This window comes from Alternaria arborescens, assembly GCF_004154835.1.
Source record: "Alternaria arborescens strain FERA 675 chromosome Unknown contig_40, whole genome shotgun sequence".
Lineage (NCBI taxonomy): Eukaryota > Fungi > Ascomycota > Dothideomycetes > Pleosporales > Pleosporaceae > Alternaria > Alternaria arborescens.
This window is the reverse complement of record NW_021167895.1, coordinates 14,358-40,345: the sequence shown is the minus strand read 5'-3', so window position 1 is coordinate 40,345 and position 25,988 is coordinate 14,358. Positions and strand designations below refer to the sequence as shown.

At 50.7% G+C, this 25,988-nt stretch overlaps 10 protein-coding genes across 10 annotated transcripts; 2 read left to right on the top strand and 8 right to left on the bottom strand.

Annotated features, from left to right (window-relative positions):
* Nucleotides 1-484: 484 nt before the first annotated feature.
* AA0111_g10828 (hypothetical protein) lies at nucleotides 485-2,092 on the bottom strand (the record flags this gene model as incomplete). The annotated part of the gene is made up of 2 exons (XM_028644624.1): nucleotides 485-1,783; nucleotides 1,850-2,092. 2 exons carry the CDS (start codon nucleotides 2,090-2,092, stop codon nucleotides 485-487), a joined length of 1,542 nt encoding a protein of 513 aa, XP_028501516.1.
* Nucleotides 2,093-2,373: 281 nt separating this feature from the next.
* On the bottom strand, nucleotides 2,374-7,830 carry AA0111_g10827 (hypothetical protein; the record flags this gene model as incomplete). The annotated part of the gene is made up of 1 exon (XM_028644623.1): nucleotides 2,374-7,830. The coding sequence occupies one exon, from the start codon at nucleotides 7,828-7,830 to the stop codon at nucleotides 2,374-2,376; it is 5,457 nt and encodes a 1,818-aa protein (XP_028501532.1).
* A 698-nt stretch (nucleotides 7,831-8,528) lies between these two features.
* On the bottom strand, nucleotides 8,529-9,425 carry AA0111_g10826 (hypothetical protein; the record flags this gene model as incomplete). Its single annotated transcript, XM_028644622.1, has 3 exons — nucleotides 8,529-8,618; nucleotides 8,673-9,068; nucleotides 9,117-9,425. 3 exons carry the CDS (start codon nucleotides 9,423-9,425, stop codon nucleotides 8,529-8,531), a joined length of 795 nt encoding a protein of 264 aa, XP_028501531.1.
* A 377-nt stretch (nucleotides 9,426-9,802) lies between these two features.
* AA0111_g10825 (hypothetical protein) lies at nucleotides 9,803-11,754 on the bottom strand (the record flags this gene model as incomplete). Its single annotated transcript, XM_028644621.1, has 4 exons — nucleotides 9,803-10,125; nucleotides 10,175-10,285; nucleotides 10,335-11,654; nucleotides 11,730-11,754. The coding sequence occupies 4 exons, from the start codon at nucleotides 11,752-11,754 to the stop codon at nucleotides 9,803-9,805; spliced, it is 1,779 nt and encodes a 592-aa protein (XP_028501526.1).
* A 2,289-nt stretch (nucleotides 11,755-14,043) lies between these two features.
* Nucleotides 14,044-14,940, bottom strand: AA0111_g10824 (hypothetical protein; the record flags this gene model as incomplete). Its single annotated transcript, XM_028644620.1, has 1 exon — nucleotides 14,044-14,940. One exon carries the CDS (start codon nucleotides 14,938-14,940, stop codon nucleotides 14,044-14,046), a length of 897 nt encoding a protein of 298 aa, XP_028501525.1.
* A 740-nt stretch (nucleotides 14,941-15,680) lies between these two features.
* Nucleotides 15,681-16,626, top strand: AA0111_g10823 (hypothetical protein; the record flags this gene model as incomplete). The annotated part of the gene is made up of 2 exons (XM_028644619.1): nucleotides 15,681-16,395; nucleotides 16,487-16,626. The coding sequence occupies 2 exons, from the start codon at nucleotides 15,681-15,683 to the stop codon at nucleotides 16,624-16,626; spliced, it is 855 nt and encodes a 284-aa protein (XP_028501533.1).
* A 213-nt stretch (nucleotides 16,627-16,839) lies between these two features.
* Nucleotides 16,840-17,816, bottom strand: AA0111_g10822 (hypothetical protein; the record flags this gene model as incomplete). Its single annotated transcript, XM_028644618.1, has 2 exons — nucleotides 16,840-17,596; nucleotides 17,746-17,816. The coding sequence occupies 2 exons, from the start codon at nucleotides 17,814-17,816 to the stop codon at nucleotides 16,840-16,842; spliced, it is 828 nt and encodes a 275-aa protein (XP_028501523.1).
* A 1,957-nt stretch (nucleotides 17,817-19,773) lies between these two features.
* Nucleotides 19,774-20,406, bottom strand: AA0111_g10821 (hypothetical protein; the record flags this gene model as incomplete). Its single annotated transcript, XM_028644617.1, has 1 exon — nucleotides 19,774-20,406. One exon carries the CDS (start codon nucleotides 20,404-20,406, stop codon nucleotides 19,774-19,776), a length of 633 nt encoding a protein of 210 aa, XP_028501519.1.
* A 1,573-nt stretch (nucleotides 20,407-21,979) lies between these two features.
* Nucleotides 21,980-22,471, top strand: AA0111_g10820 (hypothetical protein; the record flags this gene model as incomplete). The annotated part of the gene is made up of 1 exon (XM_028644616.1): nucleotides 21,980-22,471. The coding sequence occupies one exon, from the start codon at nucleotides 21,980-21,982 to the stop codon at nucleotides 22,469-22,471; it is 492 nt and encodes a 163-aa protein (XP_028501518.1).
* Nucleotides 22,472-23,543: 1,072 nt separating this feature from the next.
* On the bottom strand, nucleotides 23,544-24,006 carry AA0111_g10819 (hypothetical protein; the record flags this gene model as incomplete). The annotated part of the gene is made up of 2 exons (XM_028644614.1): nucleotides 23,544-23,652; nucleotides 23,708-24,006. The coding sequence occupies 2 exons, from the start codon at nucleotides 24,004-24,006 to the stop codon at nucleotides 23,544-23,546; spliced, it is 408 nt and encodes a 135-aa protein (XP_028501538.1).
* Between the last annotated feature and the right edge of the window lie 1,982 nt (nucleotides 24,007-25,988).

Sequence of the window (25,988 nt, the reverse complement as noted above, 5' to 3'; positions counted from 1 at the left end):
ATGACGACCCCTCATCTCTCGGTACTTGCAGCAGTTGGGACAAGAGCGTCATTATTGAGGGGCTGGCAGCGGATGCTGGCCGATCCCGTGTGGGGTACTTGTTCCGAATCGGAAGATGCTTCGGAAAACTAGCGCATGGAAATAAATGGATATCGAACAGCGGACGTTAATCATTGCCACACGTGATGCTAACGGTATGGAATCTCGAATAGCATACGCCTTCGTGTTTGGTATCAACCGCGATCGAAGGGCAAAATCCCTTTTAGCCTTGGCAATACGACACATGACGTTCAAGGAAGTGTTGTGTCATAGAAGCTTGATCTTGCGACAACAACGAAAGAAAACGATGGTGGTTTCTGCTACTCGATGACACAAACCTCGAGGAACTGTGTAAGCCGTCAATCGAGATACTTGCAGAGTATACAAAGCGCCCACATCCCTTTATCTCCCTCCATATCCAATAACATCAGACATGAACAATAATTCAACTCAACTCCTTCAACTCCTCCTCAACCTTCTCCCAAGCCGCCGGACTCATAGTCAAAGTAAGCCAATAACCCCCACCATAATCCCTCCCCAGTATATGCACCAGCAACCTCGCCGTAGGATTCGGTCTCCTGCTCGACGCATGATGAAACACTGGTGTGCCAGGTGGATTGCACCTTCCCTCCGTACCACCATCACCATCACCACCACCCGCTCGTACCACAGCGGGAGAAAAGTCAATAGCAGAAGTAAAAAACTTGGCCTTTGTCCAATCCGTAAACGGCACCAACAACGCGTCCGCATCGCTATAAAGCAGCGTACTCGGATCCCCACTCACTCTCTGTTCACGCAGACTGGCCAGGACTTGGGCTTCTGTGGCCTGTTCTAGAAGCTTTTGTCTGTTATGCAGGGCCATGGGACCGAGTGGGCCGGTAGACATGGCGGGGTCTAGAAAAGTGAAGCCGGGGACTAGCATATTGGAGACATGTACACCTTTCGCGTTGATTAGGGATGGGAGGCGGAATCGGGCGTTCATGGCGTGGAGGGCGGTCAAGGGGCGCGGGGCGGGGAGTGAGGAGGCGATACAGTGTAAGGTGAATGCAGTGAGGATATCGCCGTCGCTGATAAAAGGCATCTTGTTCTCTCCTTGCTCTGCTGTGGTGGTGGCTCTGATGTGGAAGTTAGTCAGATCAGCCTCTGCTCTTGCTCTCAACGTCGTCACAACGCTCTTGGGTATATGTATTGTTTGCGTCAAGGGTTTCGCCCCCGTCAACATATCCCACGCGAACCTGGCTCCAAACTTGACAAAAGCGAGACCCTTTAACTGCTTGGACTTTAGCACGTATTCTTCCTGTGGTGCGCTGGTAGCGTCGTCGGTCAACGCTAGTAATACGTCTTCCTGCGCACCAAGCACAGGCGGTACTTCGGTCGCTCGACCGGCTAATACGCTCGACCATGCTGAGAGAAAAGCTGCCTGGCCCATGACATCCATGAGCGTGTGCGGCCATGATAAACCTACGAGCGTAGCGTCGGTGAAGGATGTGATATGTACTGATATCTGTGGTGTGTCTCCAGCAAGCAGGTCCTCGATGGTCATGGGTGCAGAGGGTGAAGTCGCGAGGTCGTTGAAGTCTGTTGGCCCGGGGCATGTTGAGATGGCTCCGGTGGGCTTGATAGGGAGTTTCTTGGCTAGTTCGTGTTGTTGGATGGAGGATTCGATAGTAGTGTGGGTGTAAGTGAAGGCAGGGCGCAAAGGAGTGAAGGTGGGTGGGACATGAATTTCTAGTCTGCCATCGTCCTAATCCCTAATCGTCAATCTTTTTGCTCGAGTACAATGGAAGCAGAGTGAGTTGCAATTACTTACTTTGAGTCGTAATCGGCCTCCCAGTTTTCGCCAATCTCCTGTTTCTAAGAGGTTGGCTAGCGAGGATCGGAGCTTGTCTGCGTTCAGGACGTCGTTGAAAACTAGAGTCCATGTGATCAGGATGCTACGAAAAGTTTTCGTATCATCTAGGATATGAACTGGATAGACAATGTCATCGGCATATGGATCTGGCGCATCGTCTGCTGGGCTTGTTTGCTTCTTAAATAGGTCTAGGAAATTCATGTTCAAGACGCCAAGATACGAACAACTTCGGCGATGGAAAAAGCGAGATACATTCGCTACCTGCTCAAATATATATGCTTTAACCACCGTATATTCGTATGCCGTTTTCGCATTCGGCCTACGGATCCTGTGGTGGCCGGACAATGTTCTTATCGCGGTGTCGGAAAAAGGGGCTCGCTAACTAGTAACATCGGCGCTTTACCCCGGATTTTCTGTATCAAGTAAAACCGTTTGCACAGACCTATACGACATGCAACCGGCTGACAGGTACCAGTCGTGTGTTAATGACCTGCAAAGATCGCCTGTGAAAACCATGCGTCGACCTCGTCGCCTCCGGTAGTTTCCTCGCTCGTCACAAAACCATCATCCTCTACAGGAACACTGCGTTCCCGCGACGCCAGTCTCTTCGCGACTTCATTAGCTTCGACCAGACTAACAAGCTTCCTCTTCTGTCCATGATTTTTCTTCGAAAACTCCCTACAGACCTGTAACACCTGCTCCGCACCAGAGCGGATGTCTTCGGGTTCTTCTACAAAGGTCCTTGGATCGCGCTTGAGAGCGCTGATGTTCGGTCGTTCGTGACCACGACGACGCCCTCCCCGATGGTAGTGAGAGTGGCTGGATCCCGGTAGAGACGGAGGGTTGCTGAACACATCGTTGGCAAGATACGTATCCTCGGCCATCTCGAATGGCGTTCGCCCTGATGCATTTTCGCGGAAGAGAAGGTCGGGACGGTTTTCGAGCATGATTCGTAGGAGTGCGTCATCACCGCGTCGCACTACAGTGTGCATGGGCGTATCACCTTCGCCGTTGACGACACTCAAGTCATCGCCCTTGCTGAACTCGAGTATGATCTTGAGAACTTCTTCGTTATACGGCACAGTCACGCTGCCAACGGAAGAAGCGGAATGCAGCCAGCGCGCAAGAGGTGTAGCGGCACCAGGCATGTCCGTCGTGCGCTCGGAGAACAAGCTAGAGAAGAGGCGAGGATCGATGAGACCGAGCAATTCCTTGACTTTTTCCAAGCCTTTGTTCTGCCGGTCAATGTTGTTGAAGATAGAGTGGACAATATTCGCCCTAGTATTGTCGCGTGTAGTCTGGTCAGCGCCAGCTTCCAGAAGAATCTTAACCATCTCAACACGATGCAGGGCGAAAGCAAGCTGCAAAGGCGTCATACCGCTCGCAGAACGGTGCTCAAGGGCCTTAGGATGGGTGTTACATAGATATCGGAGGAGAGCCAGAGAGTCCGCATTTGTCCTACCAAGAACCACTGAGTGAAGCAGCAGGTGCGAGCGTAGGTCGAGCCACTTAGCAATAGACGACTGCAAGCCGCGCTCAGTCTTCGCCAAGTTCTGGATGCGGATATCGTCCCGATGCGTATCTGCAAATTCTGTGTAACAGCGCAAGGCTGTATCGCTTACGAACCACTCGACACTCTCCATGCTTCCGTACCAAGCAGCATACAACAAGGGCGGGTGCTGCGCCCCAACTGCTTCAGACCGAACCTCTCTTCCTTCATTCGCCCAATCCGCTCGCTTCTTCCCGTGAACCGACAAGCCTTGATAGTACTTTGGTTTCACAGGAATCTCGATACCACTCTTTTTTACAAGATCGTCCAGGGGAATCCCTGCTCCAGTGCTCTTGACAATGATTTCTAGTGCGCGGGTACGGCCGAGACGGATCGCGTACAGGAAATCTGCTTCATTGAAACGGAAGAATTTAGGATCGTTTTCCTCATCAGCTTCGATACTGTGTTGCGTGTACTCCTCAGCCCTAGCAATCAAGAATTGCAGTAAATTGGCATCGTCTAGGTAGATTGCGAATTGGAAAAGATTTTCAGGCTGCTCGACTGCGGAAATCTCTTGCTGACCCGTTCGCGACGCGTCATACGTACGACCACTTGCCTGAGATCTGCCCAGATGCTGTCTTTTGTTGGAGAGTCCTGAAGGAGTAAGCCGTGTAGATGTCGACGTATCATCGTGGCTGAGGAAACCAGACACGGGGTAATGCCACGACAACAGTTGTACTGGCCGCACGTTGCTTTTGACCTGGTTCTGCACCTCTCCGATATTCTCGATAGTGAAGCGATCGTCCACTATCTCAGCATATATCTGGAAATCGTTGTCGTCGTCATCACAGCTATCCTCGTCTTCGTCTCTTGGCTGTAGGCTGTGCTTGACCATTGGCTTCTCTTCAGGCGCATATTGCGCATGCGCGATTTCGAGAATGGCTCGAGCAATTCCATAATGTTTTCGCAGAATCGCAATTGAGAATGGCGAGAAGTTCTGCGAGTCCGTGACAGCGACTTTCAAAGGACTCTGGTTCTCACTCCAGACTGTAAGAGTGAGTTCCTTGATTGTAAGAAGATCGGCATTCCAGCAAGCCTGGAAAAGCCTGAGGTAAGCGTCCCGTCGCTCGTTAGTCAAGTCTGAAAGCCTGAAGGTCAGAAACGGACTCCATGGCTTTGGTGGATCTTCGTTGCGACTTCCCCCAAAGTCGTACTGGTTTGGTCGAGGTACGTCAAGCTCGATATCCGGGTGGAGTTCTTTGAAGGTCTTCGCGTTTCGTTTCAATAGTTCGGTTTCTAAAGCCTGGAAATCATTCAGTACCAATTGAACAGCTACTTTCTTCTCATCCGTCCCTGGAGGTTCTTGTTCGGATTTTTTCCACTCCTCATGAGCTTTCAGGTCTTTTTCATAAGTCTGCTTTGCAGTTTCGATTTGATTTCTGACTATCCAGTGATCGTAAGTGCCAGGTTCCAACTCTTGGAGATATTCGGCGTCTTCCTTTAGAGGTATTGGTGCAAATCGATTTCTACCTCCGTAGTAGCAACGGAATTGGTCAACCCAGCCATCAGAGTACAGCCATCCGCCCTGACCATCGACTTTCCCTAGCTCGATGAAGGTGCGCAGCTTCCTCATGGTAGTACGAACAATATCCAAAAGAGTGCCCGTATCGTTGTCGTGGTACTTGTTGTTCTTATTCAAAGCGCTCCAAGCTTTGGGGGTGAGGCTGTTTATGTCTGCTCCAGCATCCAAAAGCTTGAGTACGATCGATGTTACCTCGGAACGGACTGCAGCAAGTACGGGCTGCTCGACGTTTTCTCTGAAATGGTTTTGGTTGCGTTCCGTATCGTCGCCCATGCGGCCCCATTTGCTCTTCGCAGAAGCAATGTAGGTAGCGAAATCAATCTCAGGCTTCGCCCCGAGTTCCAGCAGGGCTTCGACACCAGCGGCATCACCGTGTTCGATGGCTATTTTCAGAGCACTACTCGCCTGTGGATTGTACTGATGGCCGTCCATTACGAGGTGGTTGGTAGCTTGTTGTGACGCAGGCCGGTTCGCCAATATCATGGTTTTGAGCAGACTAACGCCATGCGCAGCAAAGTAGTGCAATGCCGTAACATGGTTGAGGTCACCTTGAGCTGGTGATGCACCCAAACTAATGAGCAACTCGGTCATTTCCTCGGCTTTACCGGGCGAAAGCTGTAATGCGAGAACCAACGGCAGGATTGCCGCACGTGGAGACTTGTTGTGGTCGTGCACTAGCTTGATTGGCAGCAATACATCAGCCCCAAACTCCTGGACAAGAGTCTTCACAACTTCTGTGTGGCCATTTGCAATAGCTAGATGAAGCGCAGATACTGGTGCGTCCCAGGCGACTACATCGACGTCGTATACATCAGGTTCGTCATCGTTCGCATCGTCTGGGAGGTCGTCATGATTTTGCGACTCCTTACGATCAATCTTGATCACAGAGCCCTCAGTAGTGGCATCGGCGTTGTCAGACTCATCGTCTTCGTCAAGCATGTCGATGTCTTCGTCTTGGCCGTCGTCTTCGCTCATCTGCTGATCGGAGTCGTCGACATTTTCATCACTAGGGATTGCCGGCTGGGCCTGGTTGCGCTTCTTGATAGCTTCTTTCTCCGCTTCCAGCGCTTCGTTAGCCTCACTCCTGAAAAGCAGAGCTCTGACCATCTCGACTTCACCGCGCATAGCGGCAAGGTGGAGGGCGGTCTTGCCGTCAAAGAGGCGAGCGACAATGCGAGCTCCTGCATCGATAAGTGCTTGGACGACCTGTGGAGTTGAGGTTGCGACTGCTAGTTGGAGTGGAGTACGCCCGGTATAGTCTCGTCGATTGGGATCTGCGTCCTCTTGGCTTAGCCAGTCCTGCACATGTTCAACGTCTCCTTCAACGATAGCCTGGCATAGTCGTGCAGTGTTCCCAACGTAAGCCATCTCGGTCCAGTCATCATCAGTGAGTGGGTGGAAAGAGCCGATTGCTTGCCGTCCAGGGTTGTCCTTGATGAAAGACAAAGTGCCCGACACGTAGATCTTGCCTTCTTCTTCTGCGATCTCTTGATCCTCGGGTGTGGTAGGCTCAGGGCAATAGCCACAGCAATCCTCTATCACGTCGGTTGCATTACCAAAGAAAGCAGGGTGTCGGTGCAGAGTAGTCTCCCGCTCCTTGGGTCGATTCCACTCAGCATTGAGTAGCAAGTCCTTCGCGTACAACAGCCTCTCAATCTTCCGAGCGTGGAACTTTGGTCCGTATGGAACGGTGAAGGTGTGGTAGTCGCTAATCTCGTCAGTTTCAACCCATTCAGCAACATCTTCATCGTGCTGTTGCTTGATATCGCCCCTCAACTTCTGTCTTGCCCACCGGTTGATGGCTGGTCTACCACGTTCTGCACGGCGCTGGTCAACATAGGCGTCACGGTCGGTGCTTTTCGGCAATTTCTCAAGGACTAGTAACCTCGCCAGTCCAAGAGTACGACCAAACGAGCGCTCAAACAGCGTAGGGTCGATGCGCGAACGATCAAGGAGCGGCCAGTATACTTCGAATCCCCGGCGTGCATACTTGGATAGGCGGTTCTCGTACGAAGGTGAGCGACGCGTCAAGTCGATGGTGTTGATCTGGGTCATGTATGCAGCGAGCGCGCGGGGACTAGCGTAGACTTGCTTGCCATCATATGCGGCACAGGAGCAATCCACATCAAAGCCTGTAAGGATCTCGGAGATGGATCTGTAAATACGCAGGACGATCTGAACGTGTCTAGTCGGATACTGTGACGCGATAGTGATGGCGTTCTTCGTTCGGACGGTAGTAGTCTCAGTCAAGATAGAATCCTTGATGCGTTGTTCAATCTGCTTGATCTTCTCGATAGCCTGCTCTTCGGTGAGGCCGTAGAGAAAGAGGTCGACGTCGGAGGCTGGCGCTAGTTGTTGATGATAGTACTCGCGCAGAGCGCGCTTCGAGCTATTGTATTTCTCGGGTACAGGTAGCAACGAAGTTACAACGGCGCTACCCGCGACCACCACATTGGACCAGTCCATGTCCACAAGAGATGATTCTGAAAATAGCTGAAAGTTGGTTCTGAACTCATCAAGCGATTGCACGACGGCTGGAGAGCCAGACGGCTTGCGATCTGCCTTGTCAAGAGGCATAAGGTAGCGTTGACGTTCGGCCTCGGGCTCATCGGCAGGGTTGCGAGCGCGTATCTTGAGCTCATACTCGCGACCTGCAAATACTGGAACAACACTGGGCGTCCCAATAGCAGTATGATCGGGTTGCTGGGCGAATATCTGACGTAGCTTGGAATCGTATGCCTTATATGGTTCGACGAGGTCACACATCGGTGCCTTTGGATGGGCAGCGGCATGTGCAATCCAGTCGTCATGGCTGACTGGGACCGAAGGGAGCTCCATCAATGTCAACGGCTGGTCTTGTGTAGCCATAGCTGAGAGAGAGACTTGTGGAATGGTAGAAAGCGTACTTCTTGCGGTGAAGTTGGTTTGTTAAGTGAATTGAGCAAGGAAACAGCAAAGACGAAACAGCCGTACGTTATATATTGGCATCATCAGTAGAACACCTTCCGCATGTTACCTGGATACGCAGTAGCAGCCTGTGCCATGATGAGTGGGAAGCTGCGAAGCTGATGGCGCGTTGATCTAAAAGAGGGGTGAGGCTAGGCAGCGACGCGCCGTGCCAACTCCTTCCAGCAGGGAAGACGTGCTAGATGCCATTGCAGCCTAACGATACAGGCAGCATCCAATCATCGATAGCAGCGTAGATCAGACAGGACACGAACCCGACGCGTGATGAAATGACGCGACGGACGTACGAGTATGAAGGGCAAATCTCAAAGGTTGACAGAGTCACACTTGCACAAAAGAAGACTAGTGGCGAAAATGGCTTGGCACCTTCCATTACAGTCAGCGCCATCGACCGTCCATTTCTCAATATATTCTGCATCGCCGTCCTACATCATCATCGCCAACGCAGTCATCATCTGAGATGTATCGAATTATACAGCATATCTCACGTCCTCTGACTCCTCGCGATACAGACCGCCTGGCTGCAGATCCGGATGAAGAATGCGACCACGATAAGTCGCACACAACTATACCACGTCTCCAGAAGATCTTCGCACTTCCTACTCCCTGATCGGCGAGTATAGAGAAATCTGCCCAGCAAAAAACATGATGATCGTAAGACTCGCGATGACCGTGAACACAACAGCAACCTATCGTTGAGTAAGCGTCGAATCTCCGAAGAGCCTCATCCATCGGAACCATACCTTGTTTTGGTCATCCCATTTCGTAAGGTCTCCCAAGTGCGATGTTGCACTCCATACCAGCAAGAACATACCCATAACCATGCAAATCGTCCCGGTGATGAGAAACATGACTGGCATCTGCCAGGTCATAATTTGGAAGTAGCTAGGTGCACGGCGCCCTGTCTTTTTCCTCCTACTACCCTTGCTAAGGAGCTTATGGATATTGGCCAGTCCATCGCGGTGAGATGATAGCCGGTGTAGACGTACTGTTTGGTCTGCGGCACTGATGATAGAAAGCAGAGAGATGACAATACCACAGTACCATGCTGTGCGGACGTACCAAGGAGAAGGCTGGCCAGTCGTTAGGATATTAGGCCAGCTGCCTGTTGACGTGAGAACGCCGGCAAGGAGAGCGGACTAGACTGTGGTTAACGCTGTAATACGGACAATATCCGTAGTACATACCACGACGCCAACAAAGTTCAATTCGCTCAGTTTGTTGTCTCGCCATATCTTGACGAGCTCGTCCCTCTCACTTCGGTCATAGGTGTTGAGCAAAATCTCAATGGGGTCGTAAGTCGATGGATCGGGAAGGTATATGCCACCGCCGAACATTTGCGGCGCGCAGAAACAGTGGCTTTGCCGCTTTCGTTTGTTGTTCGATGTCTCCAGTTCCAGAGGGGCCTGAGCTTGAGCATGAGCATCGGGTGTTTGTTCATGATTTGCTGCATTCCATTCGACGTCGTTTGGCTCGTGTGAAAGTGCCCGCAACATAATCGAGGGTGAGTAGCCTTTGGTTTTCACTACTGACTGGCGACTTCGGTGCTGATCTACCTTTGCCAATCTACATCGAGCAAGGGATTCAAGAAAATGAGTAAGGAAAGAGCGTTGCCGTATCGCAAGAGTTGGTTGACAGCTATGACGCACGCTGAGCTGGGCACGCTTACGGCTGTAGCCGAACAGCGCCGCAATGCAGCCGAGTCTAGGTGCAGGTAGAAGAAAAAACGGTACGAACACCAGGAGACATGCAACATGCCGAGTTGTGAGAATGCGCAAATGTCAAGTTAAGCTTCGGTTAACATTATGAACCTCGGCTATATATACACTTTGTCTATACTATAGACAGACATGTCCCAGCTTCCTGAAGCAACTCAGTGCATCACCACGGCGACATGGTCGTCCATGTACTTGGAAATATCGCCCAAGAAGCACGCCGCGATGATACTGACTCCTCCAAATGCGATGCTCACATAGTACACGTACTTGTACGCCTCTGCGTACGCGAGCTGACCTGCATAAACAACCATCTCGTACGCACCTGGCACACCCTTGATGCCCGGAAGCTCCTGGAGGGCTGGGAGCAGCGAGGCCCCAGTGATAGTGATTGCCTCTCCGATGATCTCTGGAGATGTAATGTTGAGTTGTGTCACCATCACTCCACCAATGTAGTGAGTCGCGGCTGGGACGAATTTGGCTATAGACGTCAGACGTGCTACGACTTATACTAGTTAACGGAAACTTACAGATGAAGACGTTGTAATAAACACAGTATCCAATCGAGCCACCAATAACACGAATGGCGAGAGTGAGAGCTGCGACGGTTGCGATGAGGTCGTCTGGGCAAATGATAGTAGCTAATCAAGTCAGCGAACAGGCCATTGACTGGTGCGATGTCGGACTTACAGATGATGGATGCTGGTACGACAATGCCACCAATTCCAAGACCAGCCAGGACCAGCAATCCCCATAGTGTAGCCAAGTTGTCGACACGCCCAACTGCAAGCGCACCGCAGCCTGCAGTCATCAAAATGGACGAAGCAATCAGGAGCTCTTTGTTGTGACCACGAAGCATGGAAAGCAACCACAATACGATACAAGCACCAGCCAGGATCGAAAAGCCAACTGGGAGACCTCGGAGGCCAACACCGACAGGGTCATGCCCATACACATTGAAGGCCTGGGTTGGCCAAAACATGAGAATTGAGAAGAAGTTGGCTCCAGAAATAAACGTGATGACGAGTGTCAACCCTAGAATGCGAGGCTCCTGGCGAAGTCTCTTTGGGAACATGGGATGTTTCGCGCCGTATGCTTCCCACAAGATAAAGGCAATGATGAAGGCGGCACCTAAGATCAGCGGTGCGAGGACGTGTGCGCTGGACCACTTGTACTGGTAACCACCCCACTGCATTCCCATCATGAACAAGATCATGCCAGCGACAGAGAGAAAACCGCCGACGTAGTCGATTTGTGCAAGAGTCTCCTTGCGGCTCATACCTACGCTGTTAACCCGTGGAGGTGGGTGGTAGAAAACTGCCGTCAAGACGAGACCGATGAAAGCCCACACTCCACACCACAGGCCAATCCAGCGCCATGCACCCGTCGATGTCGAAGCGATGAGCTGAGCCCACAACACTGACGGACAGAACGGGATGATAGTGAAGACAAGTATGGCGACATACTTGCCTCGCTGACTCGTAGGCGCAAGCTCTGATGTGACAGCTAGAGCCGTTAGTTCGTTGATGCCTGCACCGACACCAGAGAACACCATGCCGGCGATGAAGGTGTTCATGGTATGCGCTGTCGAACAGATGATCATGCCTAGGATGAGGAAGGAAGCACCGATCATGGCGACCCATCTTCGGCCGACGATATCTGAGATGGATCCAACGAACGGACAGATTGCAGCGAGAGAGAGAAGATTGGCGAGAACAAACCAGATCCATCTATCGGCACCACCAAGGTCTGCATAAATGTAAGGAGGAACACCACCAAAGAGATAGACGGGGATCTGGCTGCCTGTCCAGAGAAATGCCATGGCAACTAGTGCCATGATTCGAGTGAAGTTCATGGGGACGTCGGCCTCGTGATCGACGCCGTCGCCGGCTGTTCGGAGGCCATCTTTCTCGTAGTAATTGGTATGGCCGGGGACTTGCTCGTTGGTGTGGATTTGCTCGATGTGGTTGAAGGCTGGTTTCGAGGTCGTGGGTGAGTTGTCTGAGACGTCTGTGGTGCTCGTTTAGTATTCGCCCGTGTGTATGGATGCCAAGGGGACAGGTCTGATGGAGTAGGGCCACTTACCGGAACCGTCACTGTGGTCACGCATCGTGTTTTTCATGCTTGCCTACGATTTGATCTTCGGAAGGGAACGAAAGAACTTGATTACTCTTCAATTTCGAGGCTCGGTGGAACTCTTATGCAAGGAATGCAAACCAGTCGCGCTTCACTATACCCCAGCAATTACATCCTCGTCGACGTGATACCGCGACTCAGTTTGCGGGGTATTTGTTCTAGTCAACGCGATGGCTTACATGGTTCCCTTACAATCCTTTGATAGCTCCAAGAACCATGGTCTGGCCACGTCTCCCGCCGCTGATACAGTCGAGTGGATTCGTCCTTTTGCTCGCTATTGCTCCACCACTGCGGAAACTCGCGGTACCTTTTGCTCCATGGCCGCGGTACTTTTCCAACTCTCCTAGCTGTCAGTTGCGCCACGTTGCTTGACACCTATCATACCCTACCGTTCCATGGCCATGGGACTCGTGGAACTGGCTAGGGTGGGCGATACACGGACTAGCGCGCATTTACCCCGCATTGCTTGGTCGAGCTTGTCGGAATAAGCAAAGGGGCGGCTAATCAAGCTTTTGGAAAGTGCCGATCAGTGAACCTAGGGATGTCGAAGATTGCGAGTCGATGGAATTGTGATCTTCCAAGACCGTGATCCAATGTGTTGGGACATTGTTCGGGAAGTGAGGTGTTGATGAGTCGAGGATCCGTTGCCTTGGGACTTGCTGTTCTTACTGTTCGCATGTTCCAAAGGTCCGCCTGTTGTCCTCGGCCCTACTCATGCGGAGGTAAGTCCGCATTGATACTGGGAACATGCCGTGTACATGAGCGCTAACTCCATCGATTCTGCCGCCAATTTCTGCGATAGCGGTAATAGGCAACTCGGTCGATGCGCCGAATTTGCGACTGCAGTCGGCTAGCAGCTCTTGTAACTAATGTGCTCGGCTCTTTCTTGATATAGAGGCGAATGACTCAACAAAACTCCCTACAGATACTCCAATACTCTTATACGGACACAAAGAAGCCCAATATTGCTCACTCTCGAGGTCTTGCCATTCAACTGCGGAAGTACGCACTGTGTCCATTACGTCGAGTGTCATTACTCAACAAGCATTTCGAGAAGACTTTTCTTCCGTTTAGTGCCGTCTTTCTCCTATTATTGTACGGTGAGCGAAGTTTCAAGATTATCAAGACGGCCCTCAGCCTCCCGAGGTTGACAGTAAGCTGTCTCACGTCGAGTTTGGAAGAACCGGGCAGCTGACGTCATTCCGTCACAGCTCCGCGCGTAAACCCTACCATCCCTCCACCAACCCCAGGGATAATGTAAGTACGGCTGATAAAGATGGCCTGATCGGGAAACATGAACATCAACAGCTCGCAGAAAGATATCCGGCAGTCTCAGGCGGGAGAGCCTACATATTACTGGTTGCAACAGCCATTGCTACCTCAGTATCGATAGCGATCCGATGCGATCTTATCTTTGCGCCCGACCTCGCGAGGCCTTTCTCCCTATCATTTGACTTTGCAGCCCACTTTCGTCATCACTAAATGTTCTGGTGAACTGCGCTTGAAACATCAATTGACTTCGTACACCAACCTTCAGATTATGGATACCGAGAAAGACTATTGCATCGTCAACAAAGAGCCGCTCGTAACTACCGCCCCTTATTCAGACTCTATTGAACATGATACCATGATGTTTATAAAAGGTAACATATGCTTCATCTTTTTTTCTCTCCTAGTAGCATTTATTTTACTTGCCGCATTTAACGCACTCCTCCCCGTTAGCACCTTCGCCGCGGTTGATACTCGAACAATGCGGGCATAGCCATTCGGACATGTGTGGCATTTCTTTTCCTTTTCGTGGATTTATGGCTCGGTAGCGGTGGGCGTAATGGGACGTCGCAGAACAACGATGAGGTAGGTCGATACAAGGATGTGGTCTTAGAGGCTTGTTTTTTTTTGTAAGACAAGGCAGCTAAATGGCGTGTGAAAAGTTTAAAATATTGTGCATCGATATTCAGGTGTTGAGGTGAAGAAAGTGCACCTGCGGAAAAAGATTGGATGATATATGGCAATTGTTGTGTTCTGGTACTTTGGGGAAATGTAAAGTCCCTCTTTGGAAAGTGGTGAGAAGCGATGGAGGGGGTTCTTGTATTTGTTTAAAAACGCACGTGTGAAGTGTTGAGACATTGGTGACCTTGTTTGCACATGCTGCACCTTGTACACACGCCGCGATCGGCCCGCAAACCCTAGGAGGCAGAATGCAGTATGGAAGACTCGGCATACTCAAAGCAAGCTTCAATACTATAGAAAAAATCAGAATCACTTACCCAGTATCTTCCTCGAGCACTTCCAACGTATTAGCCGTACAGCGCGCTTTCTCAATCTTCCCGGCCTCGCCCTTCAACCCCCCAAAAAACCCCATCCCCCCTCCCACCGCCATACTCTCAACGCCAAAACACATGACCGCAACCTCCAACTCCTTCCTCGCGCAACCGACAGCCAAGTCCAACCGCCCATGTCTCTTCCAACCCAAAGCAGCATCATGATACGCCAGGCCCAGCGCCTCCCCCACCAACCCTTCCTCTTTGAGCAGCCGGATCAGTTCCAACGCGGCCTTCGGCACGGGTGATCTCCACAGCTGGCGCCGTCCTGTCCGGATACGCGCGTCCAGCAACAGCATGCGTGAACGACGGACGTCGCTACAGCAGGAAACGTCACTGCATGCGGGACAGGCACAAGTGAAGCCGTAAGCGGATAGTTTGGCACGTCGCGAACTGGTGGTTTGGTAGGGGCGCTCGTAACTTAGCTTGATCTGTGTATCGGCTGGTATGGAGACGATGGCGTAGATGGTGATTTGGCCCAGGCGTGCGTTCCACGCAAAACTTGCATTGGGGACGCAGGAGTGGTTGAAGCGTGCGCCAAGAGGGCAGATGGATGTGCGGGAGCCGGTTTGCCAGGCGTTGGAATTGAATATGTCGATTACCCTGGCGGCGTCATCATGCTTGGCGTGGCTATTCTGGGCGTAGAGGGTAAGATATTGGAGTTGTTGGGCGCTGTCGAGACTGGCGAATGCTGTTGTGACTGCCGAGTTTGTTCGCGGCTCTGCGACGCTGAATAGGGGTGTTTCGCTAAGGATAAGAGTGCCGGGTTGGATGTCGGTGGTCGCGAAGCAGCCCAAGCCTTCGCCTGAGGAAGGTCGCACCATGTAAACTGTATCCATCGCAGTTTTGATATTTTACCAGGTGTCTTATGTTGGTTCTCCGGATGTCCAGAGCGCCTCTGTATCCTTCAATCTGTGATTTGAGGCGCAGATTTCGATAGTGTAGTTACATTTGCTGCAATAGTGCAGCCTGGTGTTATTAAATGCATTGTATTTCAAAATGAATATGCAGAACTTGCAAAGCCGCCTCGCGGTTGGTTGTGGAAGTAAATGGCGACCGAAGGCAACAGTGTTTTGCTGCTTTGTCACCCCGAGCCATAGCACTCCAGATGCATGCTAGTGTGATGACGTCATGCGCTGTATCCGTACCCTTGCCCAGGGCCGAGATGGCTCGGCGGCCCTGCATACAGCTTTCTCGTGATTGTGAATGAATTGTGATTTTATCTACACATAAAGTCAATTGCGCGTTGGTGTTATTGCAACGCCCGGTATATGCCCAACGCGGCTCCGCGTTGTTTGGGCAGCGCTCATGTCAGATAAATCGTCACCCTTGGAATCTTCCGCGCACTGCTGTTGCTCATCGTGCCTTCTCACGGCGGAGATTTGGACTTCGCAGCTACGAGTCACTTCCTATCGCGTACTAAACAATAATTTGATCTTCCTTCACCTCCAGTTCAATCTTGCTTTTTCGTTGTTCGTTTTTCCTCGTTTTCCCCGTCTTTCCACTGCGCTTTCTTCATCTAACTTCACCGGTTTTGTACCACGCTCTTCTCATTCTCACTCTCTCCTTCCACCTCGCAATGTCGGGTTTCCAGGATACCACCGACGATCGTGCCATGAGCAACTTGAACGACATGCCAGCGGAACCTCGACGCAATCGCTGGGGCGAGGACATCAAACGTGAACGAAGCCGTTCGCCAGAGGCCCCTCGTCGAAATCGTTGGGGTGACGATCGAGGAGTCCGGGACGGCTACCCCAATGACCGTAGACGGAACTTCTCCGGATGTGATGACGAGCGTGACCGTTCAGGGGATAGGTCAAGAGACCGCAGGTGCAATCTAAGGTACCGCACGAGGGACCATCGGAGGGACAGTCCACTAGCAAGGGACAGCCGATGTTATCGAAGAAGTAGTTCAAGTGCTGACAGCCGTGGTGGAAGGAATAGCCCCAGAAACGGTGACGGTGATCGATGGTACCGTCCAAGAGATGAAGACGGCGATCGAAGGGACAGCCCAAGAGACGACAGCCGTGATTGGAAGGACCGTGCGAGAGACTTCAAACGCGTCCCAGGCTCAAGATACAACAAAGACAACGACCTACACTGGTACCCCGACAAGGGCGACTTCTCCCACTCCACCAAGATGCCTTCTCAGAACCCGCACGACGATAGGCCACGGAACCCAAAACGTACCAATAGCTGTCGTTCTGAGTCGTCTGAGCACCGTCATATGCGGTTTGAGCACAAACATGAATGCCGGGAAAATGAGCGTGAAGCTTTGCTAAGCGGAAGACTGAGTAAGGCATCCACTTATGGCTGTGCGCTATCTTTCGCGCTCACGCGCCTTTCTTACATGATTCATATACTGATTGTCATGCTTTCTCGTAGCCCCGCCTCCTGGTGCTGGACCCAACTGGGCAAAGAATCGGGTAGCGACTCTAGAAAAGTACGCGAAGAGGACAAAGAGACGACACAAGAAATATGAGAAGCGTATGCGTAAGGCGGCAGAGGCAGGACAGGCTTCATAACAGAGCGAAGAGCGAGATGATCTTTGTGGGTTGTTTGACAGATGCTGAGAGCCGTAAGCGGTCCGCTGAAACGGTTCCAATGCTTCTTCAGCAGCTACCATCGCCATCGCAGGACATGTTAGCTACAACCGCATCCCTTGAGACGCGAGCTCAATAGCCCATGACATACTAACAGGAATATATCATGATTCCAGCTTCATTTGCTTTGCTGGGCTACTGTTCAGTCTTTCCACCACTCTGTTGTAAAAGCGCTTCCCGTCGCTGTCTCATTCTCATCTCTTCTGCCTCTAACCATTCTACTTTCCTGCGTCTCTGAGCTTCCACGTGTGGAGAAACCTGCGGTGCCTGCGTGGCAGTATGAGTCGTTTGCGGCACTTGGGTCACTTCGGATCCTCCTCCGTCAGCCACGCCAAGGTCATTCGTTGACCCGTGTTCCTCTATCCCAGCGAATGGTAGTTCTCCCGGTCGGTCGTCAGCCTTGAGCTCATGCGCTCCGCCTATCGCGTGTTTGTACGAGTGTGAGCGATCGAGTTCTTGAGCGAGGCCGTTGCCAGACATCTCTTGGTATTGTGTTTGATATGCGCCGGTTGTTGGAGCAGCCTGGTGCGGTCCAAGGACGATCTTGTCACCATCACCTTCTCTTCTTGCTAGCTCATCGTCGGTAAGAGTGGATATAGGTTGTTGCGCACTCCGCTTCTTGCGGCGCCAGAAGTACCAGCCACCTATTATCAGAGCGAGGATGAGAACACCGCCGATTGCTATGCCAGCGATTGCACCGCTCCCAATACCTGTGCTGGAAGTGTTGGGCGCCGGATCACTAGGTGGCGCAGTCGAGGAGGTTCTGCTGGTTTCTGATGTCAAGGGTCGCGGCACTACTGAGGTATTGAGCGAACTTGATGGATTGTTCGGTGTCCCGTTTTTTGAGGCGCTAGGCTGGCAAACGAAATCATCGGAGGCAAATCCGTGAAACCTAATACAAGAACATTATCTACCGTCGTTGGAATTCCATTCGGTAATATAGTAGCATCCTTCCCAGCTAACAGGCCCAAGCTTAGTGGAAATTGTACTGTAAGGCTGGTAAATGGGGTTTCTGTGGAGTATAGAGGTACAAGATAGTACCCAGTTGTGGGAATGGGGTTCGGCAATTCTGTCAGCAGTGTGATAGACCACGTTGTCGAGGGAGATGCCATCGATGCAGTATCTTCAGAATCACGATAGGTGGACGCTGATCTCGAGAAGGATGGTTCGAACCTGCAGTTGTAGGAAGATAGTCCAGAAGTTGCGATGAACAGATGAGTAGAAGGTGTTGAAATCCGAATCACAGCCTGATCGCTTTGTTATGCTTCTGCTGCGCCAACATCATGTTCATGTACACTTACTGAACCTTGTCATTTACATCCAATACCATCGAGACTTCCAAGGTTGGGCCCCACTTGTGCGAATTATACCTCGAATCAACATGTACTGAGATGTTGGGAGTCGCTTCTTATTGGGGGCCAAAGTCGCCACCACCGCTCAGCCTGTCGGATAGGCTGAGATATGGCTTCACATCACCATCGTTTGCAGTTCTTGATAATAGCAACAAGGCAGGTTCACATAAATCCGGTATGCTTGGCTCGACAACACGACGGAGTTATGTTGGAAGCTCTGCTTAGGCGGTCTAGAGAGCAAACCGTTATTAGCTACCTCTCAGGTCATGATAACTTGCTGCGGAGGGGTCAAGCTTAGACGAGCTCGCGCACGCCTGTGCACAAGTCCAATGGCCGTCGCGATACGAATCTTAGGCCACAACAGCCTAAGGTGACACCACCCTTCTCGTTAGAAGAGCTCGGAGCGATGGAGGTGGTGCAAGTGGCACCTGTCCCACACCAGGCTCACCGGCAGAGACGCATGTGGCATGTAGCATGACGCTAGCCACGCCTCTTGGTGATCAACTGCAACATGGACGATTTTCATACCCCTCACGCTCACATCTTTCTCTCACCAGCACTTGTGCAAATGTCAACTTTTCGCTACATCCACCCGTAAAGCCTTTCACACGTCAGGCTGCCTCTATGCATCTCTTGCAGGTGCGCGACGCAGAGACCTTCAGCCTCGTCGAGCGCTTTGACGATGAAGTCCCAGAATATGCCATCCTCTCACATACCTGGGGGCACAGCGACGACGAGGCTACGTACCAGGATCTACAAAACAACACGGCTAGAGGCAAGAAAGGTTATGATAAGCTTACCTTCTGCGGAAGTCAAGCCATGAAAGATGGACTGCAATACTTTTGGATCGACACATGCTGCATCAACAAGCATAGCAGCGCTGAGCTTTCGGAAGCGATCAATTCAATGTTTCAATGGTACAAAAGAGCAAGCAAGTGCTATGTGTATCTATCAGACGTTCGATTAGAGAACCACAGCAGCATTGATAATTGCGCGGATAACCAGGACCAATGGAAACGAGCATTTAAGAATAGCAGATGGTTTACTCGAAGGTGGACACTTCAGGAGCTGCTTGCGCCGAAATGCCTCGAATTCTTCTCTGCGGACCGCAAATCATTAGGGAAAAAAAAGGACCTTGTTAAAGAGATCGTTAAAATAACCCGAATTCCCCCGGAGGTACTTAGGAATGAACGACCCATCTCCGACTGCAGTGTCAAAGAACGCATGGACTGGGCTCGTAATCGCAAAGCTAAGCGTGACGAAGATGAAGCATATTCGCTCTTAGGGATTTTCGGTGTACATATGCCACTTATCTATGGAGAAGGGAGTAATCAGGCGTTCAAGAGGTTGCACAGAGCAATCAGAGAAAGCAAAGAGGATGATAGTGAGCATTTTCGTGAAAGCTCCATGGGTCCTTTTAGAAGGGGAGCAACTAGGTACACGGTTTATGATGGTACACAGTACAACAACACAGGATCTGGTATACAACTATCCGGCAACTTTACAGGACCGATCAATTTCAGATGAATCTGGACTGGGTGAATCGGAGGTAGACACGTATCGAATCAAAGGCAGCTGTCACACGTCAGACGTGATTCTCATCGATGAAGAAGCCTCAAGCTTTCGAAAGGATGAACGTACCCGGTTTTTAGATTTCGACGAAATGGCACAATCGATTGTGCTACATCGTTTCGAAATCTTCTTCGGCTTAGGCGCTTTAAATTTGATCTCGCGCACCGCGGTCGTGCAGATTGCGTACGTTGCCAAGTATCTGAAGACCATTGCCCGTGTTGTTGGTTTGGCGTTTCCCGATAAATTGATGAGATGTGGCACCACTGCTTACGACGTTGCGCTGCGTATACACAGGCTGTGGCTCGTCTTTATCGTCTCTCTTCAGACTTTGGTATGTCTGGCGCAAACTTTCGATCTCCTCGGGACTGGCGGTGGTAAAACCCCTGACAAATTCGTACAAATATGTCGCTGACGAGGTGAATTGGTCTAGGGACGGAGCTGGGTTCCCTTGACCGTCTCGGAGGTATTGAAGAAACCAGCTTAGATGCGATACCATGTTTTTCCTCACTTCATCAGGTTCGTTGAGTGGGTGGACTCTCCTGGAGTCTATGATGTGCTGAAAGTCTTCGAGAAAGCGCCCAAATATCGCAACCTCTCCTGGAAGATCTTCAATCTCGGGTTTCTGCATAGTTGTATTGATAGGCTTCAGGAAGTCAGTGTTGACGCGATCAATCACTTGACTGTCCCCGTTACTGCTGCCACTTGCCATGTTGTTCGATCGACCTGACAGGTGTATGAAGTGTTTGAGGAATTTCCACACGCTCGCAGGAGCACTCATATTGTGTTGAATGGAGGATCGGCCTGAGTATTGAGCTGGGCTAGTCCTTCGTGATAAAGTTCACCGGTCATGATGAGTCGCGCGACTTTACACCTATCAAGGCGCGAACCGTTCGCGTGGGCGTCGATATGTTTCGTGCGATCCAGGCTCATCGGTGCGCCTACATAGGTCTCGACTTATCATAGGTCAAGAAGAGTCACACAGCACCAGCCTCGAAGGTTGGCGGTTTCGTACCCTTGTCCATGACTGACCGGTCGGCGGCTGAGGGAATGAACAATCTCAGCACGTACTGGGCTGCCGGGTACAGATGATAGTGACAATGTCAGTATCAGTTTACCGTGATAAGAAAACCTTCCCTATTATTAAATTGAGTAGATATCATGAGTTTGCGATACGTTTACAAGCCCTTGCGTTGCATCGAGCTTACAAGGCACCTTTGTGTCAGCGTGTTATGCAGGCATTGTGACACAACATGTAGGTGGCTTTGAGTGGCGTCTACAAGCGATATCCCGTCAAAATCAATTCCGTCTCGTTGAGCGATCAATGATTGTGAGCGTCCTGCGCTGGAAGCCAATACTGTTATGATGTCGAGCTTATCATCCCTTGCGCAAAACGCCGCCTCTTAGGCAACGCCGTTCGAGGCTGACAAAACCTAGGTGCAATGTACACTCATCATTTTGGCAGGCATGTCGCTCTACCCCATAGCTCCCGCGCCTATATGAAACGTGGTTTTGGGTACACGAGCGCCTAAGGTCACAAAATTAGAAAGGTGGGTGTTGGAGCGGTTGGAAAGTCTCAACGGTACACAACCTGCACGGAAATCTTTCTTTCGAATTCCTACCATAGGCTGTCAGTGATCGTATTCTTTTCAATAATAGCGTTCATCCAACTACTTACGAATATCTCTGATTTCAGAGCAGACGGCTTCGTAAGGCTCCAGAATATAAGAGGTAGACTCCAATCATTGCCGAATTTCATGCTCATCGATGTCTTCCTTTCTATATTGCTTCCACCACTTATGCAGCATCATAGTTATTGTTTTGCACCTGTTGTCGTTTCCTGTCCTCACACGTGCACAAGGCCAACAGATTCGACGTGCATATCACTCCGGTATTATCCAGCAATTTCCAGTCATACAGCATGGACTAATTAACTTAGTCGCTCGAGTAGCCAATGAGTTTGTCGTTCATGGGGGGTTGGTATCCGACGCCGATCTCCGCCTTATCTACGGTAAGCAAGCCTGCGTGCAATATCCTGGCACGTCACTTACATAGCTACGGCAGAACATACGACTTTCATAATACCTCTCAACAAAGATTGGAACAACCGAACCCTCAACGCCTCGTCAATATCATCCGAAGCCCCGGGGCTATTGTGTCAGGCATTGTTTGTCGACGAGCACGGGACAGTAAATTCTTTTGGGGGACAGCTTTCCGCTGATGGTCACGTCAAAGAAACTCAACCCAATTCATTCTATGATGATCGTTTGCCAGAGATCTGGGCACTTCCTTTGGAGAACTCCAACGCGCCTAGATACTGGGCGAAAGTGGTGGGAAAACACGCCACGAAGTCGATGCCTCCAAATTTCCAACAGCTTGCTTGTGGCGCATACACCTACGATCTTGATAGAGCTTACTATATTGGAGGTCTCATATCGTCCTGGACGACCTTCGAGATCAGTAACATTACCCAAAACTTCGGCGTCTCGGGATTGGTCGAATTTGACTTCGACACGAAACAGCTCACTAATTCTACGAATGACGGACAGTTGTTTTCATCCCGATTTACTGGTCTCAAGGAGTCGCGGGATAGGTCAGGGCCTCTTTTCAACGTCCCCTTTGGACCACAGGAGGGCACGTTAGTTTCTTTCGGAGGACTGACATTTCCGAACGCTACGGACAACGAATTTGGAGCTGGCTGGAGTAACGTGTGGATCTACGACAAGCATAAAAAGGTTTCATATCACCAACCTACGACAGGAGATGTACCTAAGTTAGGAACAAACCCTGACACACTTGCGTTCTGGTCCGAGACTGACGAGGAGAACGGAACCTTCGAAATGTAAGCATCACTATAATCGACATTTATCACTCCACATTGCTAACCAATTCAACGATTTGCCTACGGCCGCTTCGACCAATCATCTAAGAGCGACACCATCTATATTCTGTCTCTTCCGGCTTTCAGATGGACCAAGACATCCTTCACGAACTACCCACGCCGGGTGCTGATGAAGTGCAGCTCTGCTGGTAACAACCAAGCTATTTGCACTGGCGGTCATAATCCAGAATCGAATGCGCCATGGAACATGACGGACGAGTGGTCTCAGGGTGTCGGGGTCATCGACACGACTAACGTGGCACTGAAAGACGGCTATAACGCATCCGCTCCACCTTATACTGCACCAGAATCTGTAAGAAGAATATATGCGAACAGGTTAGTGCAAATAGCTTAGATTTGACTCCGTGTCTAGTCTTGACGAGAACAGAAACATGTTTCCAACGGGTTATGCCTCGCAGGAGGTCAAAGGCATCTTCGAAAACTTTAATCGCGCAACGCCGCGAAAGAAGGAACTCACAATAGCCAGCATTGTTGTCGCTGTTATAGTCCCAATCTTCATCTCGGTTCTATGCGTATTATGCTATTGGTTTTGGAGGAAGAGATGCTGTGGCACAGCATCACCAGAAGAATGTGCTCAAGAACAACCTCCGGACGGTCCGGACAAAAGTATCAGTATCACAAGATGGCGATTTAGAGGATGCTTTCAAACCAATAACACGGGTAACGGTATGCAGTTAGGTCACCTGGCCAGAATTGAGAATCTCTACTATGTTGGCGAGGTCGCCAGGGATTTTCTGTATAACGATCGGGATCAGCTAAGGCTTTCACGGTAGCGTACCAAAAGAAGACATCTGCCCATAGGTTCAAACACAGCGATTGCATGCCTCGCTGGCTCAGGTGAACAATACCTTGCCAGGACAACATGCACACTCGTCCCAGCGATGTCTCTCCTGCTCAGAGCGCAATTATGGCATGGATCGCGGGTTACACCTTCTTGATGATCAAAAAAGACATTATCATTTCAGCTACGGATCTAGCTAGCTGCCAAGTCCTTCAAAATATATAGAACCGCTCTTCTAAGCGGTTCCCTCCTTGTCTAAGTCGGCTGTGGAAGTGCCGGTCTGTGAGAGGGCAGTAGGGATAGGTCCATACATCCTGATAAAGAAGTCGCCCACCATGGATGGTCTATATCAATGTCAGCACACGTCCTCCCAACTCGATACTCGTCCAGGAAACTCACCCGTTGAGAACGTGAGCCAATCTGAGTTGGTGGCCCGTCTCCTCCAGGACTCGGAATGTGTATGAAGGGTCGTCACAGCTGTAGACACCACCAACCTCGAAGTTGACAGCAGCACAGTGGACGTTATCAACGCGCTGAGAGTGGATATAGAAGTTCATCTGTGGTTCTCCCTTGTAAGGAAAGGCGTAGGAAAAGTCGGAGATGGTGACGGTCTCGTAGGGGTCACCGTGGACGTCAGGTGAGGCGGTAGGTGCGGCGGCCGCAATGCCAGCGAAAAGAGCAGCGATGGCGAACTTCATGGTTGATTTGTGGGGTGGTAGCGAAGGGGGGTGGGATGAGCAGGTTTTGGTAGGAAGAGACGGATGGATGCTGGGTAGTGAAGACTTGATGGAAGACTCTCAACGTTTATATATGCATGTCGGTCTATGTCTGTCGTTGACAACCGCATGGACAAGCTTTCGTCTATTTCGGGCGCCAGTGCGGCGAATGCTTGTGCTTTCGACATATCTATACGATGTTACATTGAGATTAGCTCCACGGACAGTGAATCGCTGAACGGACGTCAGACTGGGAACAGTTACGAGCAGTGACGCTGAAGACAGTTTTCGTGTAGTCGATCCTTGCAGATTTTTGTGGGGAAAGAGATTTCGAACCAACCGGCGCGAGTGAGTTTTCTGGTCGCCTCCTTTCTCTACGCATTGCGGTCATTCCACATCGCACACGTCCCTCACAGACCATCATAGGCCATGGACCCCGATAATCATCTCGTAAATATATCGAGCGAGCCACATTATCTCGTATCGTGGAGCAGCGATGCGTAGGTAGCCTACGTCGACCCTTCGCTGCACCTCCAGCCGTGTAGAGTAATGGTGTCAGTATCAGGGTCTAGTAGCTCAGTACATGTCGATTCAGAGTTTCTATGAAAAGGAAATTACCTTGAAGCTTGGAAAGCCATCAAACACGTCGTTCAGAAGGTAGGTGTTTCGAGGAGCCCACGTGATTACCCGCCGGCTGTTCTGACTTCATCCGTAGTAGCTACCCGTCGGTGGGTATCTGCACCCGCAAATGCTAAATTTGGCATCTCAATACGGAGAATTCATGCGCATCTGCCAGGACCATCCTAGATATCGGAACAACTGCCCATTTTGTGGAGCAATCATGCGATGAAATCATGCCCGAGGACGTTTGTATCCAGAACATAGCAGCTTTACATTAGTCGCCTAGCGATGATGTCGGCTGACATGTTGAAACAGCTACGGCAACACGGAACCTTGGCTTTCGAGCTTCTCCTTCTCGGTATCTTTGTCACTCTAGTAACATGCTCCGGATGTAAGATAACTCGGCCAATATTGTAATTACAGCCCCGGCCATCAAAGCGCCGAATGTCATCACGCCCGTCCATCGGCACCTTCGCATGGATAGCGCAAGGGTGTTTATCTCTAAAGTTTAATCCTGTACCTTCATCTCCTGGCATAACCCAGGAATCTAGCAAGCCAACTGCGCATTCTCAAGGAGTTACAACAAGCCTTACGACATCTTCATATTATTGTCCAAAACCGCCGCTTCAACTCGCCTTGCCTCACAAATTCTCCCTTGTCGTCGAGACCGTTGTGAGAGTGAGTTTTTCCTTATTTGTATCGTCTCGTTTCGTCTTATCAGGCACTGATGGCTTTGGTTCAGCAAATGCAGAAGGATCTGGTTGTCCAAACACAAAAGAGCTGGATATAGAGGAGGATGTGGGTAGAAGATCAGGACCGTGGTCTCGCTATGTTGCGCCTCTGTCATCGACAAAGAACTGACGTGCAGTGATTGACAGAAAGACTTTTCAAGAGTCTGTAGAACCAGTTCTGGGTTACTCCAAGATGGCGCTCCAGGCTCTTTTCTTATCGTGACTGGCTATGACACTGGGTCGTCGATGACAGGAGTGGGTGCTAGCGATGCGGACGGAGGAACACTTCTTCTTCGCCTCTGTGGTGGTGGATGCTACGGGATTCGCGATCGAAGACTCGCCGCCTTCTCGCTGGCCACTGGAAGGATTCTTGTGGAGAAGGAGTAAAAGTTCGTGATGCAACAGAGACTAAACTTCGGTCTTTGAAGACAAAGGCCTAAGATATTTGATAGTATGATCGCGAGCGCATAGTTCTTCAAGATTGGATGTACCGCGATCAGTGTAATACTAGGATTTTTGAAGTCGACCAAAACGTAGAACAATGCAGTCGCCAGGCTTCAACAAGCGGCGTCGAGGCCGAGGCCGAGATAGCGAAAATGAACAACATCATAC